Below are 24,241 nucleotides of genomic sequence, written 5' to 3'. Positions count from 1 at the left end.
GAAGTTATACATTAGGTTTGTATTTCCCCAGTAGTTATCCTTAATGTTTTAACAAAATTAAAGTTGAATGTCTGTGTCAGACTCCAGAATTATTCAGAATTTAAAATATCCTCCTATTGAACGAGAGAATATGCTTAAGACCCCACTTGGTCATAGCACACAGTTGTCTTTTGACATGCTACTGTATTAGATTTGAAAGTATTTGATTTAGGATTTTTGCCACCATAAATAATTGGGGTTTATAGTTTTCTCTTTTGTACTATTTCTGTTGGGATTTTTTTCAAGATTCTAAGTTTATAAGTGAATTGGCATAATTTATATATTTTATTGGCTCTGGGACAATTTATAGTTCAGGGAAAGAGCTAGTCTTTGAAAGTTGTTAGAATTTTCTTGTAAAAAACTATTTCAACCTGCTGATACTTTTAGAGGCCATTATTTGTGAACTTTTTTCTTTTCTTCCATGATTAAGAAAATATTCTGGTTTTCTTCTGCTTCTTAAGGAGACACTGATAACATATTTTCCTAGAAGATTATTTCACTGATATTTTCAAGTTTATTGATGTAGAATCATACATAATCTTTTGATTTTCTTTATGTATAGTTGATCACATTCTGAATATTACATTTTGGTTTCCTTTGTTCATGGTTGGACTTGCCAAAGGTTTATCTTTTCATTCGTTTTTTTCCAAAGAATTATATTTATCAATGTTATTGGGTTTTTTATTATGGTATAACATTTTCTAATTCATATTTTCAGTTTTTATCTTTATACCTTCTGCATTCCTTAGATTTATTCCTTTGAAACAATTTCTAACGTGTGGTCCAGGGACCTCTGGTGGTGTCCCCAAGACATATGCAGGGTATTCATGAGTCAAAGCTATTCTCAAAACACTAAGGCTTTACTTACCTCCTTTTTTCGCTCTTTCTCTCACAAGTGTACAGTGAAGTTTTCCAGGGACTACATGATATGTGACATGGAAATGACTGAATGCCAAAGAATATATGAGTATCCAGCTATCTTTTATTAAGCTAGATACTAAAGAGATGTTCAGAGATGTAAAACACTGCCACTTTTCTCACTAAATTTCTTTTGTTTTGGAAAATATATTTCAAAAATATGTCATTTGTATGTATTAAGTTTATCATTGTTTTTAAATGAGTTGATAATCTTTTTAATTTGTAGTTTATTTTATAGTACAGCAAATATTAATAGATGTAACCCACATAAACAAAAACTCTTCAAGATCCTCATTTTTCAAGAATGTAAAGGAGTCTTGCAACCAAAAATGTGAGAATCACTGTTCTATTGATTATCACTTTTTGTATTGAATATCCAGTCTATTTATTTTCTTTCTTTTTGGATAATGAACACATTTATTGCTGTGAATTTATACAGATTCCTTATTGTCTGTAAATAGTTTGTAGTTCCTTTTTGAATTTGAATGAAAATATGTATGTTCTACGAAGTTCTGTGTACCTCTTGAAATTATTCCAGCCAGAAAAGGAGGCATAAGGTCCTTCATTGATCAAGAATATTTCACATACATTCCAGGTAATTCAAAGTTATCTGAGATTTGTCTGATTGTATTAAAAAGGAAATCACTTAATTACATTAGATCAAATATTAGGACCTGTGATCCTGAGCTAGTAATGTATTAGGAAGATTTAGAAGGAAAATTATACAGTTTATGCTAATAATACTGAAAATTGTGTGTATTTTTATAGTATAGGCATAATTATAAAATGCCGCTTAAGCTCTTATTAAAAAGAAATTACAAGTATGATTTTTGTGTAAAAATGTTGACTTGGTAAAACATGTAAACAAAGATGGAAGTGGAAGGTGCCTTAGCAAAAGAAATTTTGTGACTAATACAAAATCAGGTTCTAAAAGTTGGTACTATAGGCCATGAGAGACCAAAATGTAGATAGATGCAGATGGAACCCCTCTTAATCCATCCAAGAAAAAATAAAATTAGGAGTACAAATTAATCCTTTAAGATGATGAATAGCTTTTAAGCAGTTTTTATGCTTGCCAGCGGACTTGGAGATTAAATGGCGGCGCCTGTGGCTCAGTGAGTAGGGCGCCAGCCCCATATGCCGAGGGTGGCGGGTTCAAACCCAGCCCCGGCCAAACTGCAACCAAAAAAATAGCCGGGCGTTGTGGCGGGCGCCTGTAGTCCCAGCTGCTCGGGAGGCTGAGGCAAGAGAATCGCGTAAGCCCAAGAGTTAGAGGTTGCTGTGAGCCGTGTGACGCCACGGCACTCTACCCGAGGGCGGTACAGTGAGACTCTGTCTCTACAAAAAAAAAAAAAAAAAAAATGTTTCAAAGTAAATTATACTGTGTATTAGAAGATATTTAAGTCTCTGTACAAAAATAAAGTGGCATGGGGAATCAGTTTTCAGTAGAGTGGTAAGGATAACATCACTGAAAAGTGAACTTTGAGCAACACCTGAAGAAGAGAAGGAGAAAGTAACCTGGATATTTAAGGGAAAGACATACTAGGCAGAGGGAATAGTAAATACGTAGTACAAAGGTGCGTGTCTGGCATGTTTGGAAAAGATAGAACACATATGAAATTGAGATGAGGACATTATAGAAATGTGTGGTAAAACAATTCTATAAATTAAATATGTAAGTACTTTGTAGTGGGAAAATATTCTAAGACATTAAGTTTTTCCCTTAGGGGAGGTGAGTGTAGATCCAAGTTTTCCAGGAAGTAATTAAGTGTTTTGGTAAGATGGAAGACATTCTAGTTGAAACTGTATTAGTTAATCTAGGTATGTACCTATTTTCCAAGCACATAGTAAGTCCTTTATATATTTTAGCTGTCAATATTAGAAATAGCATGTAGTTTAGGTAGGGGAAGTATATAGAGTGGTTTAGCTGGCAAGGAGGAGTTGCTTTGGGTATAATCTGGCTACCATTTATAACCATTAAAATACATCTTTGAAATTACCATGACATGTTACATAGGGTTTTTACTGTTTTTTATATTTTAGACACCAAAATAATTTCCCTTTCTCACCTTGAAACGACCTGGTTTAACAGAAGAACTTTTCCTGCGTTGCTTGTGAGGATCTTGCAGAAATCAAAACTGCGATACTATGGGAAACCTGATAAAAAGATGATTGAACCATACCAGGTACAAGTAATGATAAGATATCGTGTGTTAATTTAACATTGTAGATTATAATTTACAGACATGACTTTATATTGTGATAGCATATTTGTTTGAATAACATTTGTGAGTTCAATATAATATTTTTTGAATATGCATAAATATATATTGCAAAGTACTTTCTACATACTTTATTGTAGAAAAAGAAATTCTTTGTATTGATGCCCTTCAGTTCCCTGATCCAGCTCGTCTCCTTCACACCTTTTCCTTTATCTTCTTCTTTTTTATTTTTTTTTTTTTTTGAGACAGAGTCTCACTATGTCACTCCTGGTAGAGTGCTGTGGCGTCACAGCTCACAGCAACCTCGAACTCTTGGGCTTAAGTGATTCTCTTGCCTCAGCCTCCCGAGTAACGAGGACTATAGGCACTCGCCACAATGCCTGGCTATTTTTTGTTGCAGTTGTCATTGTTGTTTAGCAGGCCCAGGCTGGGTTTGAACCCGCCAGCCTCAGTGTATGTGGCTGGTGCCGTAACCACTGTGCTACAGGTACTGAGCCCTTTTCCTCCTTCTTCAATCTTTTCTTCTCAGCTGTATTTTCTGCACCAGCACCTGAACATACTATATTCTCCCATTTTAAAAAAGAGAAAAGGAAAGATCTCCATTGACCTTATGATTCCTCCATTCCTTCTCTCTCTCTCATCAAGAAAGCTTCTTAATATAATCTACACTAGATGGACATGTTTCCCTTTCCTCAACACAATTAGTTTGGCTTTTTTCTTCAGCTCGTCATTCCCTAGTAACCTCCTAATTGTGAAATGCATATGACACCTTTCTGTCACCTTGCCTCTCATCATAATGCTGATAAGATTCTACTTTCTTGATATGGTTGTGTTCTGATTTTACTTAATACATATTATACTGTATTTTCCCATGTTATTGAGAACTATTTTAGATGTTTCACTGAATTTTGTTATGAGTTATACATGCTTATTATAGGGAATTTGGAAAATGTAAGAATCTGTATAAAGAACATAGTATCTCCCAAGATCCTACCACTCGGAGAGAGCCACTGTCTATATAGTGTGTTTCATTCCTTCTCTCGTGCATGTATAAATCATATATATACACATTTATATGTATATCACATATAACATGTTATCTATCATATGTATATTATATATCATATATACGAATATATTATATATTGCACGTGACTATATCATATATCACATTAAATTATGTTATAAAATGAGAACCATATTTTACATAGAATGTTGTATTATTTGATATTTTCTTAAGTATTTTCCCATGTCATTGAAAATTCTTCATAATTTTTCAGTTATAGATTTTATCATATGATACCGTAACTTAATTCAGTCATCCCACTATAGTTTTTTGCTTTCTCATCGTTGAGATACTTTCCTTAGATTTTTTACTCTGAAGTTTCTTTGGCTTCCTACTCTTTGTGTCTCTTATCATCTTGCCCCTCCATACCTCTCCTGTCAACCTTTTCCTGAACTTGCCATGCCTCATACTAACCAAGTAGTCCGACCTAGAATTTCCTAAAACAACCAGTTGTTTTCAAACTTTCATGCCCCTGCTCATGTTGTTTCTTCTACCTATAGTGCTCTTCCTCTCAATTCTCATCAGATTAGCAAAGCCACCTTTAAGATTCAGTTCAACGCTTAGCTCTGCTTTAAGCTTTTCCATGTATAACCATATGCATAGTCACTAAGAGTATGCATAGTCACTAGAGAAAATCAACTATGCCCTAGTCAGAATCCCATTATATTCCCTAACATAGGTCTTTCAGACCATGTATAACCCAGTTACACGTATTTGTTAATAGGTTTGTAGTACTTTAAACTATCTGACTGTAGGGAGGCAGTATGTAATAGTGCTTAAGAGTATATGCCTTGTAGTAAGAGGAACCGAGTTCAAATTTCAGCTCTCTCTACTACTTCTTAGCTTTATAATATAAGGAAAATTGTTAATCTTTTTTAAGCCTCAGTTTACTCATCCTTGAAATGGGAATCCTAATTTTACTTCAATTAACAAGATTGATCTAGGATTGAATTAATTAATATAGGTAAAGAATACTATTATTATGGATAGTTTGATTCATCTCAATGCCTAACAGAATGTTTGAAACATAGTAGGTACTCAGTAAATGTTTACTACCCAAAATATATATTCATCGGTAAGAAAAGGGTTCTGAGAAAGTAACATCATCATTTAAGAAGAAACTAAAAGAGCTAGCAAACATTTTGAAGACTGCCTTTTAGGTAGAACCAAAGTTGTCTAATTTTGAAACAGAGAAAAACTACATAAAATACTTTCTGCTGCAACAGATTTGTGTATTTAAACTCTACCCAGACTCAGCAATAATGTATACTACTATTAACCTTTCTCTTTCTGCTAGTGTAATTTCTCAAGTAGTATCTCAAAAATAATTCCTATGTCATTTATACCAGAGTCTCAAATATTGCTGTAAGTAAATTAATATAATCAGGGCATGGATAGCATTGTACTCAGTTATATGTTTATCTAAAGTTCTGTAATACGAATATCAAGGCCTTCTAACAGTTCCAAGTAACCAAGAATGATGTCAAGATCTTCACTTAAACTCTAAAATGTAACTTATTCATTTTGACAAATGTATTGTGGGATTACTCTGCAAGGCCCTGTGCTAAATATTATGGGAGAGCCAAATATAAATAAGATATGACCTGTGTCCTAAGAGTTTGACATCACACAGTAAGTAGTAAATCTGGTATTTCCATGAATTTGCTAACCGTCTGTTATTTTAGATTACCAATATTAGTAGAGTTGACAACTGAATCATACTCATAAAGAATGAAAATGTAAATGTTATATTCTCTCCATCTAACTTATCACAGATAATATGCTATATATCATCTATATGGATAAAAGTGACAAATATGTATGTTTGTTTACTCTTTTTTTCTAGACCTTTTTGGAAGTTGCTGATAGTTCAGGCACGGTGTCAGTGATTATGTGGAATACCCTGTGTCCTGAATGGTATAAAAGTTTGCATGTTGGTTTAGTGCTTCTGCTCCAAGATTATTCTGTTAAAAAGAGTTATCCATTCAGGATGCCACCTCTCCCTGCGGATCCACAGATCAAACTGATTACTACAATGGGTTAAGTATTGAGTGAATTTGTTGTCGTATAGCTGTTTTTCTGTATACAAATTTTCAGTGTACCAGATCAAGCAAAGGACCATAAAAATCATTAAAGGTGTTAAAGCCTGACAAACCTTTATATTCCTTTCTCATAAAAATTTCAGGCAATCACCTAACTTAATAAATACAACTATTTGTTATCATATGTATTAAGAAAAATAAGATTTTTGGGGCAGCGCCTGTGGTCCAGTGGGTAGGGCGCCAGCCTCATATACTGAGGATGGTAGGTTTGAACTCAGCCCCGGCCTATCTGCAACAAAAAAAATAGCCAGGCACTCTGGCAGGTGCCTGTAGTCCCAGCTACTTGGGAGGCTGAGGCAAGAGAATCACCTAAGCCCAAGAGTTGGAAGTTGCTGTGAGCTGTGACGGCGTAGCACTCTACCGAGGGCGATAAAGTGAGACTGTCCCTAAAAGAAAAAAATCATGCTAGTGAAGAAAAATAAGATTTTTATTGTTGAGTAAAGAATGAGCTCCACTTGGGCTGTAGTTATTTTTGTATTTTTTGTCATTTAATAGATTATTAAAGAATATTTTTTTGTTTTTTTATTCATAGCTGTGTACATTAATGCAATCGTGGGGTACAATGTGCTGGTTTTATATATTTTGATAATTTATATATATTATATAATTTATAATTTGAAATATTTTCATCTAACTGGTTAACATAGCCTTCACGATATTTTCTTAGTTATTGTGTTAAGACATTTATATTCTACGTTTAGTAAATTTCACATGTACCCTTGTAAGATGCACCGTAGGTGTGGTCCCACCAATTACCTTCCTTCCACCCATCCCTTCCCCTTCCCATCCCTCCCTATCTCCTTTCCCCATATTCTTGGGCTATAACTGGGCTTTCATGTGAAAGCTATAACTTGGTTTCATGGTAGGGCTGAGTACATTGGATACTTTTCCTTCCATTCTTGAGATACTTTGCTAAGAAGAATATGTTCCAGCTCTATCCATGTAAACATGAAAGAGGTAAAGTCTCCATTTTTTTTAAGGCTGCATAATATTCCGTGGTGTACCTATGCCACAATTTATTTATTTATTTTATTAAATCATAGCTGTGTACATTAATGCAATCATGGGGTACCATGTGCTGGTTTTATGTACAATTTGAAATATTTTCATCACAATGGTTAACATAGCTTTCCTGGCATTTTCTTAGTTATTATGTTAAGACATTTATATTCTACATTTAGTAAATTTCACATGTACCCTTGTAAGATGCACCATAGGTGTGTATACCACAATTCATTAATCCATTCGTGGGTGAATGAGCACTTGGGCTTCTTCCATGACTTAGCAGTTATGAATTGGGCTGCAGTAAACATTCTGGTACAAATTATCTTTGTTATAATATGATTTTTGGTCTTCTGGATATATACCTAGTAGAGGAATTGTAGGATCGAATGGCAGGTCTATTTTTAGATCCTTACGTGTTCTCCAAACATCTTTCAAAAGGAATGTATATAAAAATTTCAGGCAACCACCTAACATAATAAATACAACTATTTGTTATATTTATTAAGAAAAATAAGATTTTTATTGTTGATTAAAGAATGCGCTCCACTTGGCCTATAGTTATTTTTGTATTTTTTGTCATTTAATATTAGATTATTAATTAATATATTTTGTTGTAACTACCAGGTACCATTTCAAAAGCGGTTTTGTTAAATTTTTTTCAAAATAACCTTTAAACACACATAAAAGTTGAAAGAATAGTATAAAGAGCTCCCATATACCCTTCATCCATATTCAACAATTGCTAATATTTATCTTTGTATTATCATTTTCTATATATATATACACACATACACACGCATGCATACACATATCTATCTATATCTGAACCATTATAGAGAAAGTGGTAGCCACATATACCCTTTTATCCCTAAATACCTCAGTAATATTTTAATTTATATTTTATGATAATAATGATATTCTATTATGTGATCACAGTATAGTTACCTAAATCAGGAAATTTTAAATTGATACAATGCCAATAGCTCATAAACCTTTAGTTAATATTCTAATTTTGCCCATTATTATAATCATTTTTTTACTTCTTTTTAATTTCAGAATATTACAGGAGTATACATGTTATGGCTATATAATTTGCTGTTGTACATTTTAAGTCCAAGTTATAAGTGTGCCCTTCACCCAGAAAATGTGCGTTGTACCAATTAGGTGTGAATTTACTCAACCCTTCCCCCCTCCACTTTATTCTTTTGAGATTTACTTCCACATGTGCACGTAAGAGTTGATTGACTAATTCCGATTTAGTATTAAGTACCTGTGGTGTTTGCTTTTCCATTCTTGTTATATTTCACTTAGAAGAATGGTCTCCCAGTTCTAACCAAGTTTTTACAAAAGATAGTGGATCACCAATTTTTTATGGCTGAGTATACATATAACACCACATTTTATTAATCTACCCAAGTATTGCTGGACACTTGTGTTGTTTCCAGATCTAGAGATTGTTAATTATGCTGCTATAAACATTCAAGTGAAGGTTTCCTTCTTTATAAAATGTCCTTTTTTCCTTTCAGTAAATACCTAGCAGTGAGATTGCTAGATCAAATGGGAGGTCTACTTTTAGTTCTTTGAGGTATCTCCATGCTACCTTCCATAGATGTTATGCTAGTTTGCTGTGCCACCAGCAGTGTAAAAGTGTTCTTTCTCTCTGCATATACACCAGCATTTGTTGTTTTGGAATTTTTTTAAATAATCTTTTTTTTATTTTTTTAAATTTTAAATTAATATGAAGGTACAAATTTTTAGGTTACATTGTTCTCACTTCCATGGTAAAGTTCAAGTTGTAGTTGAGCCCTTCACCCAGGGGCCTGCTGAACACTCTCACATTGTGTGCATTAAGTGAGATCTCATCAATCGCCCTCTCTTTTCCCTCCAATCTCCCCATCCTCCTCCCTCCCAGTCGCTAGACTATATTTGTGTTTTATTGTTCGTGTGGATGTGCAATTGTTTATATATTGGTTTCATATAGGTATTCTCACTAGATTTAGGTGATATCTCATTGTTTTGATTTCTGCTTCCTGTTGATTAGAGATGTTGAACTTTTTTTCATATGTTTATTGGCCATTAGTCTGTCTTCTTTTGAAAAGTTTCTGTTCATGTCTTTTGCCCACTTTTTAATGACTTTCGTTGGACTTTTTCTTGGTGATTTGCTTGAGTTCTTTATAGATTTTGCTTATTGATCCTTTATCAGATGTATAGCATGCAAATATTTTCTCCCATTCTGTGGGTTATCTATTTACTGTATTGACTGTGTCCTTGGCTGTACAGAAACTTTTTAATTTGATCAGGTCCTATTTGTTTGTTTTTGTTGTTGCTATGATTGCTTTTGGAATCTACTTCATAAATTCTTTCCCTGGGCCGATATCTATGAGTTTTTCCAAAATTTTCTTTTAGAATTCTTACAGTTTCATGCATTAGGTTTAAGTCTTTTATATACGTATCCATCATGAATTAATTTTGTGAGTAGTGAAAGGCGAGGATCCTGTTTCAGTCTTATACGTGTGGCTATCCAGTTTTCCCAGCACCATTTATTGAATAGCAGTTCTTTCCCCCAGCGTATGTTTTGTCTGCTTTGTCAAAGATCAAATGGGAATATGAGGACAATTTTCTAAGTTTTATGTTCTGATCCATTGGTCTATATCTCTGGTGTTGTGCCAGTATCATGCTGTTTTGATTCCTATAGAGCCTTATAGTGTAGCTTGGAGTCTGCTAAATTGATGCCTCCCAGATTATTCTTACTACATAAAGTTGCATTGGCTGTTTGGGGTTTTATTTGATTCTACTATATGAAGAATAGAGCTATTTTTTCTAGATCTGCAAAAATTGATGTTGGTATTTTAATGGATATTGTGTTGAATCTATAAGTCACTTTTGGCAATATCCATTGCTGCAATCTTGAAAGGGCTTTTCCTAATTATTATTGAAATCGAAGTTTTGACATTTTGACATCCCAAATATTTTAGGAGCATTAAAATTAATATAGTAAATGGTTGCTTTTAGATATAGATTTGATTTTTTTCATTTTTATTTTTTACAACTGTAGATTACATAACTTAACAAATTTAGTTATTTGGGGCTTGTAAATTTTTTTTTTTATTCTGAACCTGAATTTCTGTGTGTTCTAAATTACCCAACTAATCCATTAGTTTAATTACTAAAAGAATATTCAGATAAATGTAAGAGTTGTTAATTGTCTTCTTAAATATATATTTATGTGGTAAAACCTCATATGATTCTTTATTAAAAGATTAAGCATTTTGGCTCGGCGCCTATGGCTCAAGCTGCTAAGGCATCAGCCACATACACCTGAGCTGGTGGGTTCAAATCCAGCCCAGGCCCTCCAAACAACAATGACGCCTGCAACCAAAAAATTGCTGGGCATTGTGGCAGGCTCCTGTAGTCCCAGCTACTTGGAAGGTAGAGGCAAGAGAATCGCTTAAGCCCAGGAGTTGGAGGTTGCTGTGAGCTGTGACGCTACAGCACTCTACCCAGGGCAACAGCTTGTGGCTCTGTCTAAAAAAAAAGATTAAGCATTTTGCTTTTACAACTGGAACTTTACCTTGGAAGTGAGAACAATGTAATCTAAAAATTTGTACCCTCATATTAATTTGAAATTTTAAAAAAAGGTTAAGCATTTTGCAGGAATGAATCAGATATTGCTAGATGAAGAAGTCATTTCCTACATAGTTTGGTACACTTAGCCCATTATCTCATTAATCTTTGCTATAGAAAGGTGAGAAATTAAACTGATAGAGATATTGTGACTTACTTGAGAAAAAACAGTAAAAGTTAGCAAGAGGAAGCCAATTCATGTGTATTATTATGTCTACCAAATTATAAATTATATTCTCCAACCAAATATATCCGGGCGACAGAATCCTTTAGTAAGAATTAAGACATTCTTTGTCAATAACTGATAAGATAAGTCACTTTGTTGATGACAAATACTAAATCATTAGCATGGTAGAAATCAAAATCTAGTTTTCCTGATACTTAGCCCAATGTTCTTTCTCCTAGATACATTGTTTTCTGGTATAAAGAGTGTTCATTTAAATCATAGTTTTTACACGGCCATGGATAACTCTAGAAATATATCTGGTACTAATAGCTGCTTCTAAACCTTAAAAACATATGAAAATACAGCAATAGATGTAGTCAGTAGATAAGCAATCACTAAAAAACATTGACACCAAAACTGAATCAAACACTACACTCCCTCTTATATAGAATTATAGGGCCAGACTTTCATAGTGGAAACTCTCCATGATATGAGAAACCACTTATGATTTCAAGTAATTACAGATGCAGAAATTTTTTTTTTAAATCTTAGCCTTGATAAGAATATATTTTAAATGTACCCTTTAGTTTTCTGTTTTCAGACTTTTTCTGTCTTTTTCCACTGGTCAAGAAACTATTTCTATAAAGGGCCAGATAGTAAATATTTTAGGCTTTGGAAGCCATATAGTCTCTGTTGTAGCGTCTCAATTCTGCCTTTGTAGAATGAAGCAGCTATATGCAGTATGTAAATGAATGGATATGGCTGTGGTCAATAAAACTTTATTTATAAACACAGGCAGCGACCTACATGTATAGTAGATTTCAACTCTGGATAGACATTAGAATTACTTGGGGATTCGGTAAGCTCCCATTTAACAGGTACAATGTAAGGGTATATGGCACACCTCCTGGGTGAAGGACTCAACTAACAACTCAGACTTCACGGATAATACCCCTATGTTAATCCGAAATTTAAAAAAGAATCACTTGAAGAGCTAGCTTTAAAAAGTCACTGGTATACCCCACCCTTAATGATTCTGATTTAAGGACGCTGAGAAGGGGACCATGGCGTGGCTTCAAAGCTCTTCAGCTGATTCTAAGGTACAGCCAAGTTGAAAGCTGTTAATTTATGATCTTTAAAAATTACCGATCTCAAATTGATTGGTGATATTTTTCCTAGCTTTTTTCTTTATTTTTAATGGAAAAATGGTAATTGCATATTTTTATAACATCCAATGCAATGTTTTGGTGTGTGTATACTTTGTAAAAAGATCCAATCAAGCTAATTAACATATCCATTATCACCAACTTATTTTTTTTGCAGTGAGAACGTTAAAATTTTATTTATTCTTTTAGCAGTTTTAAAATATACATTATTATTAACTATAGTCATCATGCAATGGAATAAATCCCTAAAACTTATTCCTCTACTCTAACAGAAACTTTGTTCCTTTTAATCAACATTTTACCTTTAACCATCCCTCCTCCCCAGCCTGTGGTAGCCACCTTTCTTTTTTTTTTATTTCATTTTTTTATTTTATTAAATCATAGCTATGTACATTAATGTAATCATGGGGCACCATACACTAGTTTCATAGACCGCTTGACACATTTTCATCACACTGGTTAACATAGCCTTCCTGGCATTTTCTTAGTTATTGTGCTAAGACATTTACATTTTACATTTACTAAGTTTCACATATACCCTTGTAAGATGCACCACAGGTGTAATCCCACCAATACCCCTCCCTTTGCCCCCTTCCCCTCCTCCCTTCCTTCCCTTTTCCCATTCCCCCTTTTCTTAGGTTGTAACTGGGTAATAGCTTTCATGTGAGGGTATATGTGAATCCTAGTAAATGTGGAATGTAAAGGTCTTAGCAAAATAACTAAGAAAATGCCACAAAAGCTATGTTAACTAGTGTGATGAAAATGTGTCAAACGGTCTATGAACCAAGTGTATGGTGCCCCATGATCATGCTAATGTACACAGCTATGATTTAATAAAAAAATAAATAGGGCGGCACCTGTGGCTCAGTGAGTAGGGCGCCGGCCCCATATGCCAAGGGTGGCGGGTTCAAACCCAGCCCCAGCCAAACTGCAACAAAAAAATAGCCGGGCGTTGTGGCGGGCGCCTGTAGTTCCCAGCTGCTCGGGAGGCTGAGGCAAGAGAATCGCGTAAGCCCAAGAGTTAGAGGTTGCTGTGAGCCGTGTGACGCAACGGCACTCTAGCCGAGGGCGGTAAAGTGAGACTCTGTCTCTACAAAAAAAAAAAAGAAAAGAAAGAAAGAAAAGGGAACACTTCTACACTGCTGGTAGTAATGCAAATTAATACACTCCTTTTGGAAAGATGTATGGAGAACACCTTTCTACTCTGTTTCTTTGAGATCAACTTTTTTTTTAGATTCTTGGAAGACATTACACTAAGTGAAATGAGCCAGAATTACACGAAGTGTAATAAGCCAGACACAGAAAGACAAATACTGTGTGATGTCACTTACATGTGTTACAATCTTAAAAAGTCAATCTCATAGAAACAAAGTAGAAAGGTGATTAATGATCTTTTGAAGGGAAAAAAAGGCAATTCTGTAAATCATGCTAAGCACAGGAGAAACAAAAATAAGTAATATACAGTTCTACCTTAAAAATAGTCTAATGGGGTGACCGAAATAGTAAACTGAAAGGTGAATGACAATAAACAGTAAAAAAAAAATGTGATAAAAAAGAGAGGAAATGAACAAAAATATAGTTGAGGAAAGAATGGAGCAGAGAACACATTGAATAGGAAAAAGTGTTAAGCAGGAATTAGGAAAACTAACAGTATAGTGGAAATGTTATAAACAGTATAAATGAGGAAGAGTGTATGGTGAGAGGAGAGTAGTTCAGTAAGGGAATAAGAATTTGTGATACCACTGCTGTTTAAGTACTGATGTTAGAAGACAAACAATTGAGGTCATTTATCTTGGTTTATTTTTATTTTATTTTTTTTTTTTATTGTTGGAGATTCATTGAGGGTACAATAAGCCAGGTTACACTGATTGCAATTGTTAGGTAAAGTCCCTCTTGCAATCATGTCTTGCCCCCATAAAGTGTGACACACACCAAGGCCCCACCCACCTCCCTCCTTCCCTCTTTCTGTTTCCCCCCCATAACCATAATTGTCACTAATTGTCCTCATATGAAAATTGAGTACATAGGATTCATGCTTCTCCATTCTTGTGATGCTTTACTAAGAATAATGTCTTCCACGTCCATCCAGGTTAATACGAAGGATGTAAAGTCTCCATTTTTTTTAATGGCTGAATAGTATTCCATGGTATACATATACCACAGCTTGTTAATCCATTCCTGGGTTGGTGGGCATTTAGGCTGTTTCCACATTTTGGCGATTGTAAATTGAGCTGCAAGAAACAGTCTAGTACAAGTGTCCTTATGATAAAAGGATTTCTTTCCTTCTGGGTAGATGCCCAGTAATGGGATTGCAGGATCAAATGGGAGGTCTAGCTTGAGTGCTTTGAGGTTTCTCCATACTTCCTTCCAGAAAGGTTGTACTAGTTTGCAGTCCCACCAGCAGTGTAAAAGTGTTCCCTTCTCTCCACATCCACGCCAGCATCTGCAGTTTTGAGATTTTGTGATGTGGGCCATTCTCACTGCGGTTAGATGATATCTCAGGGTTGTTTTGATTTGCATTTCTCTAATATATAGAGATGATGAACATTTTTTCATGTGTTTGTTAGCCATTCGTCTGTCGTCTTTAGAGAAAGTTCTATTCATATCTCTTGCCCATTGATATATGGGATTGTTGGCTTTTTTCATGTGGATTAATTTGAGTTCTCTATAGATCCTAGTTATCAAGCTTTTGTCTGATTGAAAATATGCAAATATCCTTTCCCATTGTGTAGGTTGTCTCTTTGCTTTGGTTATTGTCTCCTTAGCTGTACAGAAGCTTTTCAGTTTAATGAAGTCCCATTTGTTAATTTTTGTTGTTGTTGCAATTGCCATGGCAGTCTTCTTCATGAAGTCTTTCCCCAGGCCAATATCTTCCAGTGTTTGTCCTATGCTTTCTTGGAGGATTTTTATTGTTTCATGCCTTAAGTTTAAGTCCTTTATCCATCTTGAATCAATTTTTGTGAGTGGGGAAAGGTGTGGGTCCAGTTTCAGTCTTTTACATGTAGACATCCAGTTCTCCCAACACCATTTATTGAATAGGGAGTCTTTCCCCCAAGGTATGTTCTTGTTTGGTTTATCAAAGATTAGGTGGTTGTAAAATGTTAGTTTCATTTCTTGGTTTTCCATTCGATTCCAAGTGTCTATGTCTCTGTTTTTGTGCCAGTACCATGCTGTCTTGAGCACTATGGCTTTGTAGTACAGACTAAAATCTGGTATGCTGATGCCCCCAGCTTTATTTTTGTTACAGAGAACTGCCTTAGCTATACGGGATTTTTTTCCCGTTCCATACAAAACTCAGAATCATTTTTTCCAAATCTTGAAAGTACGATGTTGGTATTTTGATAGGAATGGAATTGAATAGGTAGATTGCTTTGGGAAGTATAGACATTTTAACAATGTTGATTCTTCCCATCCATAAGCATGGTATGTTCTTCCATTTGTTAATATCCTCTGCTATTTCCTTTCTGACGACTTCATAGTTTTCTTTATAGAGGTCCTTCACCTCCTTCGTTAGGTATATTCCTAGGTATTTCATTTTCTTTGAGACTATGGTGAAGGGAGTTGTGTCCTTAATTAGCTTCTCATCTTGACTGTTATTGGTGTACACAAAGGCTACTGACTTGTGGACATTGATTTTATATCCTGAAACATTACTGTATTTTTTGATGACTTCTAGGAGTCTTGTGGTTGAGTCTTTGGGGTTCTCTAAGTATAAGATTATGTCGTCAGCAAAGAGGGAGAGTTTGACCTCCTCTGCTCCCATTTGGATTCCCTTTATTTCCTTGTCTTGCCTAATTGTATTGGCTAGAACTTCCAGCACTACGTTGAATAGTAAAGGTGACAGAGGACGACCTTGTCTGGTTCCAGTTCTAAGAGGAAAAGCTTTGAGTTTTACTTCATTCAGTAAAATATTGGCTGTGGGTTTGTCATAGATAGCTTCAATCAGTTTTAGAAATGTGCCACCTATGCCTATACTCTTCAGTGTTCTAATTAGAAAAGGATGCTGGATTTTATCAACTGCTTTTTCTGCATCTATTGAGAGGATCAAGTGATCTTTATTTTTGCCTCTGTTAATATGGTGGATAACGTTTATAGACTTGGCGTATGTTAAACCAGCCTTGCATCCCTGGGATGAAGCCTACTTGATCATGATGAATGACTTTTTTGATGATAAGCTGTAATCTATTGGCTAGGATTTTGTTGAGAATTTTTGCGTCTATGTTCATGAGTGAGATTGGTCTGAAATTCTCCTTTTTGTTTGGGTTCTTTCCTGGTTTTGGTATCAGGGTGATGTTTGCTTCATAGAATGTGTTGGGGAAGATTCCTTCTTCCTCAATTTTTTGGAATAATTTCTGCAGTACAGGAATAAGCTCTTCCTTGAAGGTTTGATAGAATTCTGGAGTGAAGCCATCTGGACCAGGGCATTTTTTGGTTGGAAGATTTTTTATTGTTTCTTTGATCTCAGTGCTTGAAATTGGTCTGTTCAGGAGCTCTATTTCTTCCTGGCTGAGTCTAGGGAGAGGGTGTGATTCCAAATATTGATCCATTTCCTTCACATTGTCAAATATCTGGGCATAGAGTTTCTGGTAGTATTCAGAGATGATCTCTTGTATCTCTGTAGGATCAGTTGTTATTTCCCCTTTATCATTTCTGATTCAGGTTACTAGAGATTTTACTTTTCTATTCCTCGTTAGTCTGGCCAATGGTTTATCTATTTTATTTATTTTTTCAAAAAACCAACTCCTTGTTTCATTAACTTTCTGAATGATTCTTTTGTTTTCAATTTCATTGATCTCTGATTTGATTTTGGATATTTCTTTTCTTCTACTGAGTTTAGGCTTAGATTGTTCTTCTTTTTCCAATTCCATAAGATCTCTTGTGAGATTGTTGATGTGCTCTCTTTCTGTTTTTCGAATGTAGGCATCTAAAGCGATGAATTTTCCTCTCAAAACTGCTTTTGCAGTATCCCACAGGTTTTGGTAGCTTGTGTCTTCATTGTTGTTACGCTCAAGGAAGTTAATGATTTCCTGTTTTATTTCTTCCTTCACCCATCTGTTATTCAACAGAAGATTGTTTAGTTTCCATGCCTTTGGGTGGGGTCGAGCATTTTTGTTAGAGTTGAGTTCCACCTTTAGTGCCTTATGGTCTGAGAAGACACAAGGTAAAATTTCAATTCTTTTGATTCTGTTGATATTTGTTTTGTGTCCCAGGATATGATCAATTTTGGAGAATGTTCCATGGGGTGATGAGAAGAATGTATATTCTTTATCTTTGGGATGGAGTGTTCTATATGCGTCTATCAAGCACAGTTGTTCTAGGGTCTCATTTAAGTCTCTTATATCCTTGTTTAATTTCTGTTTAGAGGATCTGTCCAGCTCTGTAAGAGGAGTGTTAAGGTCCCTGGTTATTATGGTATTATCAGATATCATATTGCTCAGACTGAGTAAGGTCTGTTTCAAGAATCTGGGAGCATTTAAATTAGGTGCATAGATATTTAGAATTGAAATGTCTTCTTGTTGTATTTTTCCCTTGACCAATATAAAGTGACCATCCTTGTCTTTTTTGACTTTAGTTGCTTTAAATCCACATGTGTCTGAAAATAAGATTGCAACTCCTCTTTTCTTCTGAATTCCATTTGCCAGAAAAATTGTCTTGCAACCCTTGACTCGGAGCTTTAATTTGTCTTTTGAAGCCAGGTGTGTTTCTTGCAGACAGCAAATGGATGGCTTGTGTTTTTTAATCCAGTCAACCAATCTATGTCTCTTCAGTGGGGAATTCAAGCCATTAACATTTCTTGAGATAATTGATAAGTGTGGTAGTATTCTATTCATCTTATTTTGTGAGAGTCCATTGCTTAGTTTTATCTTTTGCATCAGTGTGGAGGTTTGGTTCTGTCCTTTAATTTCTGAGTTCTTACTTTGCTGCTGATCCATCGTGGTGGTCAGTGTGCAGAACAGGTTGAAGTATTTCCTGTAGAGCTGGTCTTGTTGTGGCGAATTTCCTCAATGTTTGTATATCCGTAAATGATTTGATTTCTCCGTCAATTTTGAAGCTTAGCTTAGCAGGGTACAGAATTCTGGACTGGAAATTGTTCTGTTTAAGTAGATGAAAGGTAGATGACCATTGTCTTCTTGCTTGGAAAGTTTCATTAGAGAAGTCTGCGGTCACTCTGATGGATTTGCCCCTGTAGGTCAACTGGCGCTTACTCCTGGCAGCTTGCAGAATCTTTTCTTTTGTCTTGACTTTGGACAGGTTCATCACAATGTGTCTTGGAGAAGCTCGGTTAGAGTTGAGGCGACCTGGGGTCCGATAGCCCTCTGAAAGCAGTGTGTCAGAATCTTTGGTGATATTTGGGAAATTTTCTTTTATAATATTCTCTAGTATGGCTTCCATTCCTCTGGGGCATTCTTCTTCCCCTTCTGGAATTCCTATAACTCGTATGTTGGAACGCTTCATGAAGTCCCATAATTCTGACAGTGAACGTTCTGCTTTCTCTCTCTTCTTTTCTGCCTCTTTTACTATCTGATTTATCTCAAAAACTTTGTCTTCTACCTCTGAAATTCTTTCTTCTGCATGGTCTAACCTGTTGCTGATACTTTCCATTGCGTCTTTAAGTTCCCTGATTGACTGTTTTATTTCCTTCAGCTCTGCTATATCCTTTTTATATTCTTCATATCGTTCATCTCTTATTTGATTCTGTTTTTGAATTTCCTTTTGGTTATTTTCCACTTTATTAGCAGTTTCCTTCATTGTTTCCATCATGTCTTTCATTGTTTTCAACATGTGTATTCTAAATTCCCTTTCTGTCATTCCTAACATTTCTGTATAAGTGGAATCCTCTGCAGTAGCTACCTCATGGTCCCTTGGCGGGGTTGTTCTGGACTGGTTCTTCATGTTGCCTGGAGTTTTCTGCTGATTCTTCCTCATGGGTGATTTCTTTTATCTGTTTACTTGCCCTAATTTTCCTTTCACTTCCTCTTGCTCTTTAAGTTCTCGTGCCTGTGGACTAAGGGTTACAGGACCAGAAGGGTGACAAGGTTTAAGAGCAAAGAAGGGATGAAAGAAAGGAGGACCGAGTGATAAGAAAAAAAAAAAAAGAAAAATAGAGAAAGGAGAGGGGGTGGGTGAAAGGAATATTGACAAAAAGAAGAGAGGCACAGAAAGAGGGAGGCAGAGCAATATAGGTGTACAGTAGGGTACTTTGATAGAACCTTAAAAAAAAAAACCACCTTCTGGGGGTGCCCAGTGGGGTGGTTCCCTTGAGGTCAGCAGTTCTTTGCTAACCTGATCAGACACAGTACCCCACCTCCACCAAGTAGAGAGGAAAGGCAAAAATGCTAAAAATCAAACCAAAACAAGCAAACGGAAAACTTTACAGGATAAAATTGGCTGGAAAAACCAAATAATAGCGGTAGAAACACTAACAAAAATGAACTTCTGATTATTGAATGGGCAGCAATGGGAAATTATAATTAAACTAGAAAAATTGAGAAAGAAAAAGGATCTGTATGGAAAAGGTTGAACTTAAGAAACAAAACACATTCCACAACATCAAAATAAACAAAAAAACAACCAAACAACAAACACACACACAACCAAAAACAAAGCAGTATGTATATGTTATTGAATATTGTCTGGGCAACACGTGGTCTTCTGGGGTATGAGATGTTACTCACAGTTCTGATATGACTGGAGGCTGCTAGTTTCTCAAACCCCAGCAGGTAGACACCCTAAATCTCTCTTCAGCCCACTTAGGCACTTTGAATTTGTTCACTTACTGAGCAGAAGCTTTCCCAGGGAAGTGCTTGTTGCTGGAATCACTGCTGAAGTGGCTATCCACTTACCCTGTGTGTCAAAACTGGTCTCCCTCTGCCCCCGAGGGTTAGGGCTGCAAGGCGGCTCAGACCCCGACCTTAGGCTACTTGGTCGCTGGGTTACCAGCTCCCACCCAATTCCAGCTCTGCGACCCTGAGGGCAGAGCTTGCCGGGGCAGATCGCTCACAATGTCTGCCTGTGACCCAGGGCCAAACTCTTATTAGTTCCGTCTGGCTCAGCGGCTCAGACTGGGGCCCTAGACAAAGGCCAGAGTTCTCCGCACTCCCGCTCAGGCTCTCCCCAAGGCAGTTCAGCTGAGTGCCAACTCCAAAGACACCAAAACAGTTCACAGGTAAGGCCTTTCTGGTTTGCAGTCTCGCTGCTACTGAACTTACAGTTGTGGGCGGGTTTAGGCGGATTAAACACACGCGACCACTTGCCGGTTTTCCACTGTTTTAGTCCTCCTCTTGGGGTCCAGAAGTCTCTCGCTGACTCCCTGTATCCTCTCAGGTGTGATGATAGGCAGATCCCACCAGCCAGAGATGCCTGGAGACCTATATCCCCAGACTCACGGTGCCCAGATGCAAGGAAGCTGTTACTCGGCTGCCATCTTGCTCCACCCTCTTATCTTGGTTTATTTTTTATATTTACGCATTAGTTCCAAGTAAGAGAAACTAAGATGTAGTTTTTTCAAATTAAAACCTACAAATCTGGAACTTTTATTGCAAAACAAAGGTTATATTATTTGCTGGTAATGTATAGTTTCATACATTGCCATTTTGTATGTTATTCCTTTTATTTTTTACAAAACAGTATTCATCTGGCATACCAAAATAATAAACCTTTTAAAACCTTAAGATTTTCAGACTGTATTACATAACTCATATTGAGATGATTGCATCAAGTGCCTTTGGTTTGGGCAAAGAGGCTATTTAATTAGGAATCCTAGCATTTAGAGCTAGAAAGAATCTTGAATATAATCAGGTGGTACTATGACTATAAAAGTGCTTTATAAATTTTGAATTATTTTCTATGTTGAAAATAATACCATATAAACAAACTTTCCTTTCTTATGATAAGGTGAATTTTTCTTCATCTTACCATACTATGGCTAGTAATAGGCAGGACTGGAAATCAAACATCTTCATCGTGGTTTAAGCTTAGTTTGCTACACTATTGTGAATACATTTTTAGAAAAATATAACTAACTGGCATAGAAAGAAGTAGAAAGTCCAAATAGCTACGTAACTATTAAAGGAAATGAATCAGAGTTTTAAAATTTCCCCAGAAAGAAATTATCAAGCACCCATCGTATTATAGGCAAATTTCTACCAAACATTCAAGGCAGATAGAATTCCAAAACTATTCCAGAGAATAGACTAAAAGAACTTTCCTCTAACGCATTCTTTACTACCAATATAACCCTGATAATCCAAAACAAATAAGAATACCACGAAAGAGGAAAATTATAAGCTAGCTTCAACCATGAACATAAAAGGACTAACTATGCAGAAAATATACCACCATGTATATTTCTATTGTTTATACATGGCTGGATACTTTCTGGACAGTTCTTGTGTATGGATAGATATTCTTTTTTTTTTTTTTTATTGTTGGGGATTCATTGAGGGTACAATAAGCCAGGTTGCACTGATTGCAATTGTTAGGTAAAGTCCCTCTTGCAATCATGTCTTGCCCCTATAAAGTGTGACACACACCAAGGCCCCACCCCCCTCCCTCTGTCCCTCTTTCTGCTTCCCCCCCATAACCTTAATTGTCATTAATTGTCCTCATATCAAAATTGAGTACATAGGATTCATGTTTCTCCATTCTTGTGATGCTTTACTAAGAATAATGTCTTCCACTTCCATCCAGGTTAATACGAAGGATGTAAAGTCTCCATTTTTTTAATGGCTGAATAGTATTCCATGGTATACATATACCACAGCTTGTTAATCCATTCCTGGGTTGGTGGGCATTTAGGCTGTTTCCACATTTTGGCGATTGTAAATTGAGCTGCAATAAACAGTCTAGTACAAGTGTCCTTATGATAAAAGGATTTTTCTCCTTCTGGGTAGATGCCCAGTAATGAGATTGCAGGATCAAATGGGAGGTCTAGGTTGAGTGCTTTGAGGTTTCTCCATACTTCCTTCCAGAAAGGTTGTGCTAGTTTGCAGTCCCACCAGCAGTGTAAAAGTGTTCCCTTCTCTCCACATCCACGCCAGCATCTGCAGTTTTGAGATTTTGTGATGTGGGCCATTCTCACTGCGGTTAGATGATATCTCAGGGTTGTTTTGATTTGCATTTCTCTAATATATAGAGATGATGAACATTTTTTCATGTGTTTGTTAGCCATTTGTCTGTCATCTTTAGAGAAAGTTCTGTTCATGTCTCTTCCCATTGATATATGGGATTGTTGGCTTTTTTCATGTGGATTAATTTGAGTTCTCTATACATCCTAGCTATCAAGCTTTTGTCTGATTGAAAATATGCAAATATCCTTTCCCATTGTGTAGATTGTCTCTTTGCTTTGGTTATTGTCTCCTTAGGTGTACAGAAGCTTTTCAGTTTAATGAAGTCCCATTTGTTTATTTTTGTTGTTGCAATTGCCATGGCAGTCTTCTTCATGAAGTTTTTCCCCAGGCCAATATCTTCCAGTGTTTTTCCAATTCTTTCATTGACGATTTTTATTGTTTCATGCCTTAAATTTAAGTCCTTTTTCCATCTTGAATCAATTTTTGTGAGTGGGGAAAGGTGTAGGTCCAGGTTCAGTCTTTTACATGTAGACATCCAGTTCTCCCAACACCATTTATTGAATAGGGAGTCTTTCCCCCAAGGTATGTTCTTCTTTGGTTTATCAAAGATTAGGTGGTTGGAAGATGTTAGTTTCATTTCTTGGTTTTCAATTCGATTCCAAGTGTCTATGCCTCTGTTTTTGTGCCAGTACCATGCTGTCTTGAGCACTATGGCTTTGTAGTACACACTGAAATCTGGTATGCTGATGCCCCCAGCTTTATTTTTATTACTAAGAACTGCCTTAGCTATACGGGTTTTTTTTCGGTTCCATACAAAACGCAGAATCATTTTTTCCAAATCTTGAAAGTACGATGTTGGTATTTTGATAGGAATGGCATTGAATAGGTAGATTGCTTTGGGAAGTATAGACATTTTCACAATGTTGATTCTTCCCGTCCATGAGCATGGTATGTTCTTCCATTTGTTAATATCCTCTGCTATTTCCTTTCTGAGGATTTCATAGTTTTCTTTACAGATGTCCTTCACCTCCTTCGTTAGGTATATTCCTAGGTATTTCATTTTCTTTCAAACTATGGTGAAGGGAGTTATGTCCTTAATTAGCTTCTCATCTTGACTGTTATTGGTGTATACAAAGACTACTGACTTGTGGACATTGATTTTATATCCTGAAACATTACTGTATTGTTTGATGACTTCTAGGAGTCTTGTGGTTGAGTCTTTGGGGTTCTCTAAGTGTAAGATCATGTCGTCAGCAAAGAGGGAGAGTTTTACCTCCTCTGCTCCCATTTGGATTCCCTTTATTTCCTTGTCTTGCCTAATTGTATTGGCTAGAACTTTCAGCACCATGTTGAATAGTAAAGGTGACAGAGGACAACCTTGTCTGGTTCCAGTTCTAAGAGGAAAAGCTTTCAATTTTACTCCATTCAGTAAAATATTGGCTGTGGGTTTGTCATAGATAGCTTCAATCAGTTTTAGAAATGTGCCACCTATGCCTATACTCTTCAGTGTTCTAATTAGAAAAGGATGCTGGATTTTATCAACTGCTTTTTCTGCATCTATTGAGAGGATCAAGTGATCTTTATTTTTGCCTCTGTTAATATGGTGGATAACGTTTATAGACTTGGCGTATGTTAAACCAGCCTTGCATCCCTGGGATGAAGCCTACTTGATCATGATGAATGACTTTTTTGATGATAAGCTGTAATCTATTGGCTAGGATTTTGTTGAGAATTTTTGCATCTATATTCATGAGTGAGATTGGCCTGAAATTCTCCTTTTTGTTTGGGTCTTTTCCTGGTTTTGGTATCAGGTTGATGTTTGCATCATAGAATGTGTTGGGGAAGATTCCTTCTTCCTCAATT

At 36.0% G+C, this 24,241-nt stretch overlaps 1 protein-coding gene across 1 annotated transcript in view; it reads left to right on the top strand.

Moving 5' to 3' along the window:
• Nucleotides 1–24,241, top strand: part of RADX (RPA1 related single stranded DNA binding protein, X-linked) — a 104,337-nt gene that overhangs the window by 5,743 nt on the left and 74,353 nt on the right. Inside the window, exons 2-3 of the mRNA XM_053579687.1 lie at nucleotides 3,001–3,143; nucleotides 6,092–6,284. Of these exons, the coding sequence (XP_053435662.1) occupies nucleotides 3,001–3,143; nucleotides 6,092–6,284 (336 nt within the window). The remainder of the gene's footprint in view (nucleotides 1–3,000; nucleotides 3,144–6,091; nucleotides 6,285–24,241) is intronic.

The sequence above is a fragment of the Nycticebus coucang genome, chromosome X (genome assembly GCF_027406575.1).
Source record: "Nycticebus coucang isolate mNycCou1 chromosome X, mNycCou1.pri, whole genome shotgun sequence".
Lineage (NCBI taxonomy): Eukaryota > Metazoa > Chordata > Mammalia > Primates > Lorisidae > Nycticebus > Nycticebus coucang.
Note: the sequence above shows the minus strand (reverse complement) of the source record. Positions and strands in the feature narration are given on the sequence as shown.